The sequence below is a fragment of the Ailuropoda melanoleuca genome, chromosome 11, assembly GCF_002007445.2.
Source record: "Ailuropoda melanoleuca isolate Jingjing chromosome 11, ASM200744v2, whole genome shotgun sequence".
In the NCBI taxonomy this organism is placed as follows: domain Eukaryota; kingdom Metazoa; phylum Chordata; class Mammalia; order Carnivora; family Ursidae; genus Ailuropoda; species Ailuropoda melanoleuca.
Window position 1 is genome coordinate 103,398,822 of NC_048228.1, and position 12,262 is coordinate 103,411,083.

The following is a 12,262-nucleotide window of genomic DNA, read 5'->3' on the forward strand; positions in this document are numbered from 1 at the left end:
TTTTTTTTTTTTTTAATTGAATTGTAGTTGACACACAATATGACGTGAGTTTCAGGTGTATAACACAGTATGCAACAAGTCTATACGTCATGCTGTGCTCGCCAGGGTGTTGCCATCTGTCACCACACAACACTATGACAATACCACTGACTCTGTTCCCTGTGCTGTCCCTCTCATCCCCATGACTTCTTTAGTTCACCACTGAAAGCCTGTTTCTCCCATCCCCCCGCCTTTTCCCCTCTGACGACCATGGTTTGTTTTCTGTAGTAATGGGTCATTGGGGTTTTGTTTGCTTGCTTGTCCTTTTGCTTTGTTTTTTAGATCCCACCTGTAAGTGGGAATCATGTGGTATTTGTCTTTCTCTGTCTGACTTACTTCACTTAGCATCATGCCCTCTAGGTCCAGCCACAGCATAACCAGACTCCTCGGGGCGTCTGGGTGGTGCAGTCCGATAAGCATCTTACTCTCTGTTTCAGCTCAAGTCATGATCTCGGGGTGGTGAGATCAAGCCCCGTATTGTTGGGCTCTGCTTGAGATTCTCTTCCTCTCCCTCTGCCTTCCTGCACACGCTCTCGCTCTTTCTCAAAATAAATAAATAAATCTTAAAAAAAAAAAAAAAAGATAGACTCCTTATATGGTAGCTGGCTTCCCTCTATCAAGCCTTCCAACAGACAGGTTATGGAAGCTTCTAGTCTCTAGCAGCCGAGGCTTGGAAAGTGGCACAGTGACATAGCCACAGTATTCTGTAAGTTAAATCATATCCTGCCCAGATTCACAAGAAGGGGACTTCTTAATGAGAGAAGAATCAAAGAATTAGTGGCCATCTTTACTCATTTTGCCCACAGGTTGTTTTAAGGAGAAAAAAAGAAAGTGTAGTGGAATACAGAATCTGCATCTATATAGTGGAATGCTGTTCAGCCAACACAAATAATGTTTTAAAATTATTTAATAGCATGCAAAATGTTTCTGATGCATCTTTGGGTGAAAAAGTGCAGACAGCAAAACAGCAGACACTGTATGTTAAAAGCATTTATCTCTTGATTGTGGATTAGGCTTAATTCTTACTTTAGATGGTTATCTTGCCACAGGAGTTATTTATTCAGAGTTCTATGGATAATAAAGTGACAGAAAATAAAAAGTCAATGGGAGCAGACACTTTCTAGCTCTACAATGTAACTCTATGCAGCCATTGAAAGTAGTGCTTTAAAACTATTTGAAGGTGTGACAATAAGTTTGCATTGTATTTGGGAGTGATAAAAAGGCAGATTACAAAATAAAACATACTCTGATTAAAAGTAGTTGACTCTGATGGTAGGATTAGGGCTGATTTGTGTGTGTGTGTGTGCGCGCGCGTGCGTGCGTTTATTTTCCACATTTTGTATAAATAAACTTACTTACTTTTTGTCAGAAAATAATGCTAAATATTACTTTAAAGAATGCAAAAGAGGCTGAAGAATCCAAAATTAGAAGCTATTTGAAATATCTTGGTATACGTAGTGAGCTCTATGTAACTTCCTTTTACATTATCAAACACCACTGCTTAACATTTTCATTTTTAGTTTTACCTTATCATTGTCCTAAGGAATGCTGCTCATTAACTCTAACACTGTAATATCTGGGGAAAAGAAATATAAGGGTAACATTTCACACGATTCAAATTTTGGCTACTAGTGCAGAAAGCCACCCCCAGTGCTGACCCACACACCTCACAGAGGGGATGGAATGAGCTGGAGAGGAACTCGTTCTCCTTTGTCAAATGTAAGGCAATAAATTCCCAGGGGGTCACACAGGCTTCCAATACTTCTATGTCAGCAGACCCAGCAGTCTGACAGATGAAGCTCGGTGCCATCCCAGCCTAGGAGCTCCGTCGCACGACGTACGAACATCTGTCTGAACACAGCCGAGGCCGCTCAGCTGCATCTATGGACTCCAGAGCCTGCAGTGGGATGGCTGGCCCCGTCCAGGTTTGGGGGCCTCTGCTTGTTACATTCCGGGGAGTCCCAGGGGCAGGTGATTTTGGTTCTTGGCTGGTTTGTGGCTCTTGCAAATTTTCACTGGCTCTGACCTGCAGGAAGACGTCCTATGATGACTCCCCCATGTAACCCAGAGCTGGCGGTGAGGCAGCCGACACTGCCCATGGAGGGAACCCCAGAGGAACCAGGGAATGTCTGCTTTTCCCAGCCGGGGACCCAACAAATAGTACCTACTTATTTAGCCTGAGTTCTGGACCCTTTGAAAGACAAACAAATCAATCCTAAGTCAGATAGAACAAAGCACTGCCTTTATTACAAGTAAAATCATCTTGGGGAATGCGATTGTATCTGACTCGGAATAAGCTAGCCTCACTCAGAAGTACAGGTCATTCTGGGCCAGAACAGCTTCCCCCTGGAGCGGGACAGAAGCTGCTGCCCCTGGGACCGCACTGAGGAAGGCATTCTGCCCTCAGGGACTCACCCCAAGACGGAGTGGGGAGGAAGGGGTGGAAACGCACAGGTTGCCTCAGGGAGGACCTGGCCCTACCTTCTGGGTTTCCGAAGTGGAGGAAAAGCAAGCACCCAGCAGGTGGCCTCTGACCTGGAGGAGATGAGGGCTGTGCTGGGCGGGATGTCCCTTGCTGCTCCTTCAGCAGTGGAATTAGGCCATTCTTCTGGACCAGGAGGGGACAGAGTATGAGGGCTCAGCGAGGGCCCAGAGCATTAGACTCGCAGCCCTTCCCACCCGTGGACTACAACTGTGGGAGTGTGGGGGAAGTACTCTCATGCCCCAGTGCTCAGGATGGCCCCAGTGGGAGTCAGGAAGGCACGGTTCTAACACGGGGACGGGCCTCAGCTTCCCCATCTGTGGTTGGCTCCTGCACTGACAGAGCCAGGCACTGTGTTCAACCCAACTGGGGTGAAGAGATGAGTCAAGTCCAGTCTTTCACCTGGAGGCACCGGGGAGGAGATGGCCAGCTAAACACTGCGGTCTCAAAAATCTCTTTACTCTTCCAGAATTCTAAATTTTATAAGGCAGCCGTCAGAGTGTGGAAGAGCAGCTCCAAGTTCAGGAAAAGACGAAGATGTTCCTGAAACCTCTGGCCGAAGAGACAGGTTTTGGCCCATGGATGGAAGCATCGGGCTTGGCTATAGAACGCTCAGATATTTCCCTCTGAAGACAAAACCAATGTCACGGGTGTGCAGAGACTGCAGCTGTGACAGAACTGAAAACCTGGACAGAGAGACAAAGTGTGGGAGTTGAGGGAAGAATGGGGGCGGGGAACAGGAGCAGAAGCTACTATTTCTGAGAAGCACGTTGTTCCTGACACAGGGCACTCTTCCCATTCAAGTTGCCATATGAGTTGATGTATAATTCATGATGCCACTCACAACAAGACTTTGTGTAAAATCCTGTCAATTCCTCCTCTGATTGCAAAGTCTAAACTAGAGGCGGCTTCCGAGCAGACGTACACCCTGACCGACCTCGCTCTCAGAGCTTCTTCCTTTGGAATCTATGAGCCAACTGAACTTCATTTCTTTCCCTCTCCCGGACAAGTAACATGCCGTCTTTCTTCTGTATGTGCCAAAACTTGTCTCCACCCAGAATCTCTCCCCTTCTGCCCTGCCCCCAACATTCTTTTTCCATTGGTTTCTTCCATTCTTGCTTTACAGATCAGCTTAGATGTCACTTCTTCTGGGAAGCATCCCTGCAAATGAATGAGCCTGATGACCTGCTCTGCACTCCCTCGCATCCTGTCCAGGTGCTCACGTGGTACTTCCGTCCCCTTTCCTCTGTGTCCTTCACCAGCTTGTAAGCTCTGGGAGGATGGGGCAAGTTTGCTCCATCCATCGCCACATCTCTGAGCCTGAACAAAAGAATATATCAATGCTTATTTAGTGCTTCACATCTCTGTGTTAGGCATTTTACTTAGCCCTTACAATCAGGTTGGAATTGAGGAGAGGAGGAAGACATCTAACTAGCCCCATTTCACCAGGGAGCAAGCTAAGAATCAGAGAGTATAAGTAACAGGTGTGAGTTAACAGTTAATTGAGAAATGAACCAAGAACTACAATGTGATTTCCAGTTTTTCATGATATCCACTTTTGGGGAAAGAAAGAAAGAAATTATGTCCAGTGGTCCCATGATCATCTTACCTGATATAAAAATAGAGTCACTCAGATTCTAATATCCTTTACAATAGTTGGCTTTAAATGGAATAAATTCATATAAAATAAAACCAGTTATATATGCATGTGTGCATATGTACATGTGTGTCTATGTATGTGTGTATGTATGTATACATAAAATGTACAAATGACTTTGAGCCTTTCCAACCGATAAAAGTCCAGTAACTTCTTCAGGAACTAATATTCCTTTTGACCTTGATATCCTGCTGAGATTTCACACTGGTGTTCTGCACAGAGTAACACATTTGCCTGATTCACCTTTAAGTGCTTTCTATGGATCTTTTATGTGTTGTTTATTGGGGATACAGATTCAAGTCCATTTTAAAATTTGCAACTTCCTCTCACTTGATAAAGTCAAAGTAGTGTTCATAGCTATATTTCAAAATACTGAATGGCCTCAATTCCATGGCCCTCATTTGCTAAGAAGGACTGATGGAGTACATGTGTTATGTGAGAGAGAGTGTGTGTCAAGTTCTGTACCAGATTCTCAAGAAACACAAATTCATCTAGACTCTACAACTGCCCTTCATGGTTGGGTTATGACCACTATGGTACAGAAAAAGAAATTGGGAATGTGAGAGATTAAACTTGCTCCCGGTTCTGCAGACAGAATTGGGCAGAACTGAAATTCAGGTCCGACGTTTCTGGCATTGAAGTCCATGCTCTTTCCACGTCTTTTCAGGAATCGACCATGCAGACTTGATCACGCTTCATCCATGATCCAGAAGAATGCTTAGACCTGCAGGAAGAAGGATAATAGGAAAAGAAAATCGCTCAGAGACTATGAAGAATGGGGTTTAATTCCCAGAGCTGAACTGTCCCAGTGAGGTGCCCTTGAGAGAGTTAACTGCTTTTCCTGTGCAATGAGGCTATGAGAGGAGAATTGCCTCTGAATCAAGATTAATCAGGTGCCACCTGGGTTCTAGCCACGCAACCTAGATGACTTCCTTTCCCGCTCTGGGTTTCTATGTCCACATGTACCATCACAGGGGCGTGGAACCCGGTGATCTCCAAACTGTCTTGCCACTACTAAATTCCATCATTTCTAGCCCCCAGCAGCATAACTTTCATCCTCATTATTATTAATTATTAATTTCCTTCTCTCCGCTGAGTTTAAGTTTGACTTTCCTCCTTCCTTATTTATCTCTTCCATACCTCCTCCAGGCCACCAACTAATGAAGCATCGGGTCTTTTTCCATCCTTCAAAATAAACACAAGCATGTACTGAACCCGTTTACAGGCATTCAATCCTTTTGCTGTGCCACGCTGTTGAAAAATGTACTCTTCTTAAACTCCTGTCTGTTTCTGAACACAGACACATACAGATGTGTCTTTCTCAAACAGCAGGAGGTGTTGTTCATAGCCAACCTTTTTTGTAGCTGTCACCATGATGGCCTGTAAGAAACAGATGGGCTGATGGTGAGTACAAAATTGAACATTTTGTTTTCACTTTTTCAGTTAAAGGGGAAAAGCATCATTTAGGCCATCCTGTTGAGCTATAGATCTTTCCCTGGTAGGTTTTCTGGCTGGAACAAGTATTGATATTAAGGAAAGGAGGAAAGAAAGAAATGGGCAAGAGGAGGCTGAGAGCCAACAAGGAACATTTCCACTGAGCGCCTGTGCCTTAGAGAGATCATAAAGTTTTAGTATCTAATCCTCAACAATTTAGGTTTGGAAACTAGGTTTCCCCAGGTGATCAAACTCAAGAAGACAGGCTGTTTCTAACCAAAGACATAGGACGTAGGTAAAAATAACTATTTGTCTACATATTTATTAACACCGAGATGTGCTATGGATTCTAGCAGGTGGTGGATATACAATGGTTAACAAGGTGTAGGCTTTGACCTCAAAAAGTTTATGGGTTCACGAGGGGCACGGACAAACAGAAATATACAAAGTAATGTGATGCATACACATGCCTAGAAGCAAGCTAGAGCCATGAGGAGTTCTTTATGGCTAAGACCTAGGGTACACACGTACAGAGTAAAATGATGTATAATAGCCACCATCTGGGAAGGCAGCAGACAGGATCCTGCTCACCCTCTGTGTCCCTAGCCCCTAGCAAGTGGCTGACCATGGTGGAATCAGTGAATTGGCTTAATGAGGGAGTTAGTCTAAGTTCTGCCTTCCTGAGATCATCCCCGACTCTCTCCCTGTGGACTTGCTCATGCTTCTCCTTTTCTCAGTAAATTTTTGGAGGACATCTAAGTCTGGTTAACGTCCTCCTGCATTAGAGTGGAGATTCACATGAGCATTCCCACTCAGAGCATGACTTTACCTCTAAACCCAGGAAACACTGACATCCACCTGCTGTCGTGCTGTCTAGAACCTTATTGTCGCTCCAATCTAAGATGTATAGAAACTAAAATTAATGTGTATATCTATCTGGGTGCCAAAGCCCTCATAGTGCGTGTTTTATTCTTTCTTTCATTTTTTCTCCTTTGAGGACGTATGTTTGAGGCTCGATCCAGACCTTTATGTTAAAAAATATACCAGCTTTTATCCTATGTTGTTTTTCCTATTGATAAACTGTATTTGAAGATGAAGCCTCACCCTCTGCTCCGAAGAACAAACATAATGACTTTTTGTGTTGTTGTTGGCTTCGGAGTGTGGTCCTCTCTTTCATCTCTTGACAAATCTCCAGTATTATTTTCTCTTCCCAATAGGTGAGGGGAGAGATTCTTCCAGAGGGTCCCTATGGGGATCTGGAGGAGGCCAAACTTCACAAAGAGATCCAGAGCTCTGTGCGTTTAAAAGGGGAAGGACAGGAAGGCAAGCTCACATTTTTTTTTTTTTTCAGTCCTAGTTTGTGTGCTGGAAATCATGTTAAGTTAAGCGTTATCTCATGAATCCACCCAACAAGCCCACAAATAAGTACTCTCACTCCAAGTTGCCCCTGCAATAACTGAAGCTGAGCCGGTTTGGGTCAGAGTCGAATGCCGTGGTGAGAGCAGATGGGATGGAGTGGGCTTTGTACCAGGCACCACTCAAGCACCACTTCTGATCCCCTCTTGTTTCCACCACTGCCTCAGGGACCAGTCCTGCACCAAGACAAACCAGCTTTAATGTGGTGCAGATGGATGACATTTCCACTGGGCCTTGAGCTGGACATTTCCCATCTAGCCCAGACTTCTCCATGGTCTGGGTGTCCCACCTGTGCACCCTGGACATAAGGCTGTAGCTCACCTTCGATCAGAGGTACGGCACAAGTGCGTAAATGGGTTTTCCTTCTCCTTCCCCAGGTGGATGGTCCCAAGGATTATTTATTGTGGCTTCCTGGGAACTACGGCAGTACAATGATTTCCATGTTGGGAAATGGTGGATCTGCAATCTGTAGGATGTATTTCCATGGACAGTATTGTCCCTCCCATCTACAATTGGCCTCACAACGGTTAAGTCAATGGCCAGGTTGTTTTTCTTTCTTTCTTTGACGCACAAATGCTAACATCTTTATGATTTTGATTCCGAAAAATAATTTTTCTTTGATTGATAAAAACATAAAATCAAACCAAGGGAATTTGATTTAATGTCATTCAATCCAATAAACATTTGTTTTCATATGCAAAGTTTGGGGGTATAATGGCTGGAAGAATCACTACCATAACCTCACATGCAAAAACAGCTTAAAATCTAGTTGCTTGCAAGCCCATCGCCTATTTTTTTTTTCTTGGAATTTTAAAAGGAGATTCAGATAAATTTATTGGATCTAATTAATTTGCAATTCCAAGTGAACATTAGGGTTTAAACAACAGAAGTGTGTTTCCTCACAGTTCTGGAGGATGGAGATCTGAGATCAAGGTGTGAGCAGTGTGGGCTCCCTCTGAGGCCTCTCTCCTTGGCATGTAGATGACCACCTTCTCCCTGTGAACTCACATGGTCATCCCTCTGTGCATTTCTGTGTCCTCATCTCCTTCTCTTAAGAGGACATGAGTCAGGTTGGATCAGGCCCCACCCGGACGACCTCATTTTACCTTAATTACCTCTTGAAAGTCCCCATCTCCAAATACAGTCACATTCCGGGGTACTGGGATTAGGATTTCAATCTACGAATTTTGCAGGTGACACAATTCAGTCTGTGACAGATACCACACTATGACCTCAGAGGATTAACTTTCTGAGCCTTCATTTCCTCATCTGTAAAATGGCAATGATGATTCTTATGAAGATTAGAAAGAAGGTGTTTGACTAGACTTCTTTGTGTATTACTCAGGGTAGGGTAACTCATGGAACAAGACTGAGGCTCAGTGGCTTAACACACTAAAAGTTTATTTCTCACTCATTTTTGAGGTCAGGGGACTCTCTTTCAAGCAGTGACTTTGGAATTCAGCCAGTTATCCATGTCTTGTGACATCTCTACCATCAGGCAGTGGCCTCCAAGGTTGCCCCAGAAGTGGACAGAGCTTTCCTCATGGCGACATTGAAAGCGTTGGCTCAAACTGGTCACATTGCCTTGAGTCAAGGAGTTTGGAAAGAAAGTCCTTGAGAGTCCTCTTTCGAGAAACAAGTCTGCATTGTGGTAAAGGAGAACAGACATTTGGTAGCTAATAGTTATCTGCATCGGCTGGGCCATCGCAGGCAACGGCGGATGGCACGTTCAGAAGGGGGACTATGCAGAGCAGTTAAAAAAGGAAAAATTTATCAAGACATGGGTGGGTTTCAAGAAAAGGATAAGGCCATGGCCAGTAGGGAGGGCAATTACCACTTCAATGCTTGAAGGGGCCAGAAAGGAAGTGGATCCCAGAATTCAGAGGGAGGGGCAACAGGGTGGACCAGCTTCCTGACAAGAATAGGAGTCTCTGGTCAAGTGAACACAAGGTGGGGAAGTCAAGTCAAAGAGACTCAGCATAGCCCTCGTGCCATGTAACCTCACATCACGCTTCATGCTGACTGAGCTGCCCAAAGGCAAGAGGGCTCATGTATGTGGTACATGCTGGTGCCCTCAGGGCCCTGGGCAGATGGACAAATGTGAATCGGAGGGCAAGGGGGGAGTAGGAGAAATGCATCACAGCACAAATGCTATATTCTTAAAACAGAAAATAAAGTTAGACTGGAGAGCTTTGGAGGTCATCTGAGACAGCTCTGTGACTACTTTTTATTTCCTATGCTCTCCCTTCTGGAAAGGGTGGGATGCAGGCAGGTGAGCAGAAGTGTTATAAGGCATAGCGCTGGCACCAGTTATCTGTTGACGATGCATGTTATGAGGGGACTCTGGGAATTGAGGAGCTTCCCCATGGTTCAGAAAACACGTCAGATTAAGCATTATTTCGGCCACTTCACTGGGGCTTCCATGGGCCCCATGTGGTCCCAACAGCACCCCAGCATCTAAGTGCTTCCCAAGCAACTGGAACCTTCAACCTAGATGAGAGCAAGGAAGAGAACTCCAGATCCACAAACCCCCAAACGTCCCCACACCTGTAGAGAGAAGAGTTCAACAAAATCCCTAGTAATCCAGATAACTTACTTCCAACTGGAATGTATTAGGCACACACACTTCAAACGTTTGTTACATACATCTCTCTTTTCACCCCATAGCTTTTTTCAAACAAGGAAGCAGAATAGGTGAGAAGTTCAATCACTTCTAACGTTTCTGAACTAGTCAGTGACCAAGCCAGGGCCCCATGTCCTCATGCAAGGACCTCGGTTTACTCTGTACACTCCCAATCCAACACACATTTTTTGTTGTTAAAAATTATTTTATTTTGGTTGGTTAAGATGGAAGACACATGGATAGTTGTCAGGTTGTGATGGGGAAGGTCTGCCTCAAGTCACTTGAGCTCTCATTCCTAGGAGCAGTTTTGGGCGGAATCAGTCTCTCCTTGAAGAGCTATGTGCATAGTTGTTGACTACCTCTGAACACCTATCTTCAGGATAGGAGCCAGGAAGACAGAGATGCCCTTCAGGATGAAGACGATGGTGCCCGTCACTCTTTGTTCCCTGACCCCCAGGAACTGGGGCTGCTCCCCAGGGGCGCTGGTCTCCATCTCCATCTTGAGGCTGTCGATGTGGGCGATGGAGATGACAGTGGCCGCCACATACCAGGGGAGCCCCATGAAAGAGCACAGGGCCATGAGGATGCCCACACAGAACAGGTCCAGATGGCAGCCAGCTGCCTTCCTCAGCTTGTTCTCCTTCCGGTTGACTCTGACGGCTGTGATCTGTTGGTCCGTGAAGACCAGGACGGTCGCCAGCAAGTCGGGCAGGATGCTCGCCAGGCACACCCACCAAGGGTTCTTCCCGAAGGGGACCATGAACCAGCCTCGGTCAGGCCGAGTGGGCTTGATGACACTGGGCACTTGCAGCTTGGGGGTCACCAGGCCGAAGCAGGCATCGAGCCACAGAACAGCAGGATGGAGAAGATGATGGAAAAGTCAGCTACCAGGGCCTGGACCTTGGTAGGGAAATAGCAGCTGAAGTTGAACTTCTTTAGGGTCAGGGTCATGGAGTACGTCCCAAAGAAAAAGATGAAGGACACACACACACACACGCGCACACACACACACAGACTGTTACACACAGTGACCTCCAGCTGTTCAAGAAAGTTGCCTCCACCTAGTAACAGAGCCGTCTCTAGCACAGTTCCCTGTACATAGGGAGTGCTTAAAAATGTATTCTTTCATTCATCCCCTCCATGTACACGTCTATAGCTGAGCTCTCTCAGATACACACACATTCACACATATGTGCATGTGGGGGGACACATAGGGGCCTCCAGCTGTGGGGGAATTACAGTCCCTTCTTGCTTCCTACCAAAGCCACATCCACCTGACTACAGAGCAGGAGAGCAGAATGGAGGGCGGCTATTGGCCTCTTCTTCCTCTAGGGTGAGGAGTAGGGAGGTGGGCCACCTACAGAGAGCCTCTCTCTCCCTCTCACTCTCTCTCTCTCCCTTTTCCAGGCCACACCTTACCTGCCTCACTGGATTTTCCTGGTGTTATCAAAGTCTTCCCACCAGGTAAGGTATCAAAATCTGGAATCTAGAAGTCCACGTTCCCCATTCCTGAGGGCTAATCCTGTGTTCTTACTGGGTGAACCCCTATATGTTAATATCCCTAGATCAGCCTATGAACCATAGACTAATTAGTAAACAGATTTGGGTGTACCCACCAACTCTGTGAAACTGGGGAGAGGCCAGGCTGTGAGGAGCACCCAAAGGCCCAGGCTCTTTGAAGGGTACAACAGAGGAATGTGCTCTCTCTCCGTCTTTCTTATGCCCCTCTAATCGCGCCAGGTGGAATCAAGGTGAAGAGAGAAAGAAATCTAGGTAAAGAAGAAGCAACACAAGGTCAGCAGCTGCCATTTTAGGGAACGCTGCAGTCCCCGCAGAATGTTAATGTGCATCTACAGGCCCCAGCTGGGCTGCTCTCTGACGTGTGATGTCACTGTGTCCACCTTAGAGAGGGGGAACCCCCAGGTCAGAAAACTGGAGCAACTTGTTCAAGGTCCCATTAACAGGAACACACTGTGAACCTCAAGACTGAACTGAGTTTATGGTGTTTAATTCCGCTCCTTCCTCCATTGCACAATGGCCGCGTCCTGGATGCACCAGCCCCTACACAGAAAGGAGTGAGGGCCCTCAGCTGTAGAAAGCGCGGTTAAGAACCACTGCCAAAGATCTGCTTCTTTAAAATCCAAATTGTCATTTCTTTGATGAGGAATTGGCCTGACAAAAATATATGTNTGGGCGATGGAGATGACAGTGGCCGCCACATACCAGGGGAGCCCCATGAAAGAGCACAGGGCCATGAGGATGCCCACACAGAACAGGTCCAGATGGCAGCCAGTTGTCTTCCTCAGCTTGTTCTCCTTCCGGTTGACTCTGACAGCTGTGATCTGTTGGTCCATGAAGACCAGGACGGTCACCAGCAAGGCGGGCAGGATGCTCGCCAGGCATACCCACCAAGGGTTCTTCCCAAAGGAGACCATGAACCAGCCTCGGTCAGGCCGAGTGGGCTTGATGACACTGGGCACTTGCAGCTTGGGGGTCACTAGGCCGAAGCAGGCATCGAGCCACAGAACAGCAGGATGGAGAAGATGATGGAAAAGTCAGCTACCAGGGCCTGGACCTTGGTAGGGAAATAGCAGCTGAATTTGAACTTCTT

The 12,262-nt window shown here is 46.2% G+C and overlaps 2 protein-coding genes across 2 annotated transcripts in view; both read right to left on the reverse strand.

Annotated features, from left to right (window-relative positions):
- Positions 1–10,006: 10,006 nt before the first annotated feature.
- On the reverse strand, positions 10,007–10,602 carry LOC105241868 (electrogenic sodium bicarbonate cotransporter 4-like). The gene is given in 2 exon segments (XM_034670970.1): positions 10,007–10,497; positions 10,500–10,602. Coding segments are annotated over 2 exon segments (594 nt in total).
- A 1,055-nt stretch (positions 10,603–11,657) lies between these two features.
- The window catches only part of LOC117804327 (electrogenic sodium bicarbonate cotransporter 4-like), a 5,830-nt gene continuing 5,225 nt past the window's right edge, over positions 11,658–12,262 (reverse strand). The window contains 2 exon segments of the mRNA XM_034670972.1: positions 11,658–12,172; positions 12,175–12,259. Coding sequence (XP_034526863.1) covers positions 11,658–12,172; positions 12,175–12,259 — 600 coding nt within the window.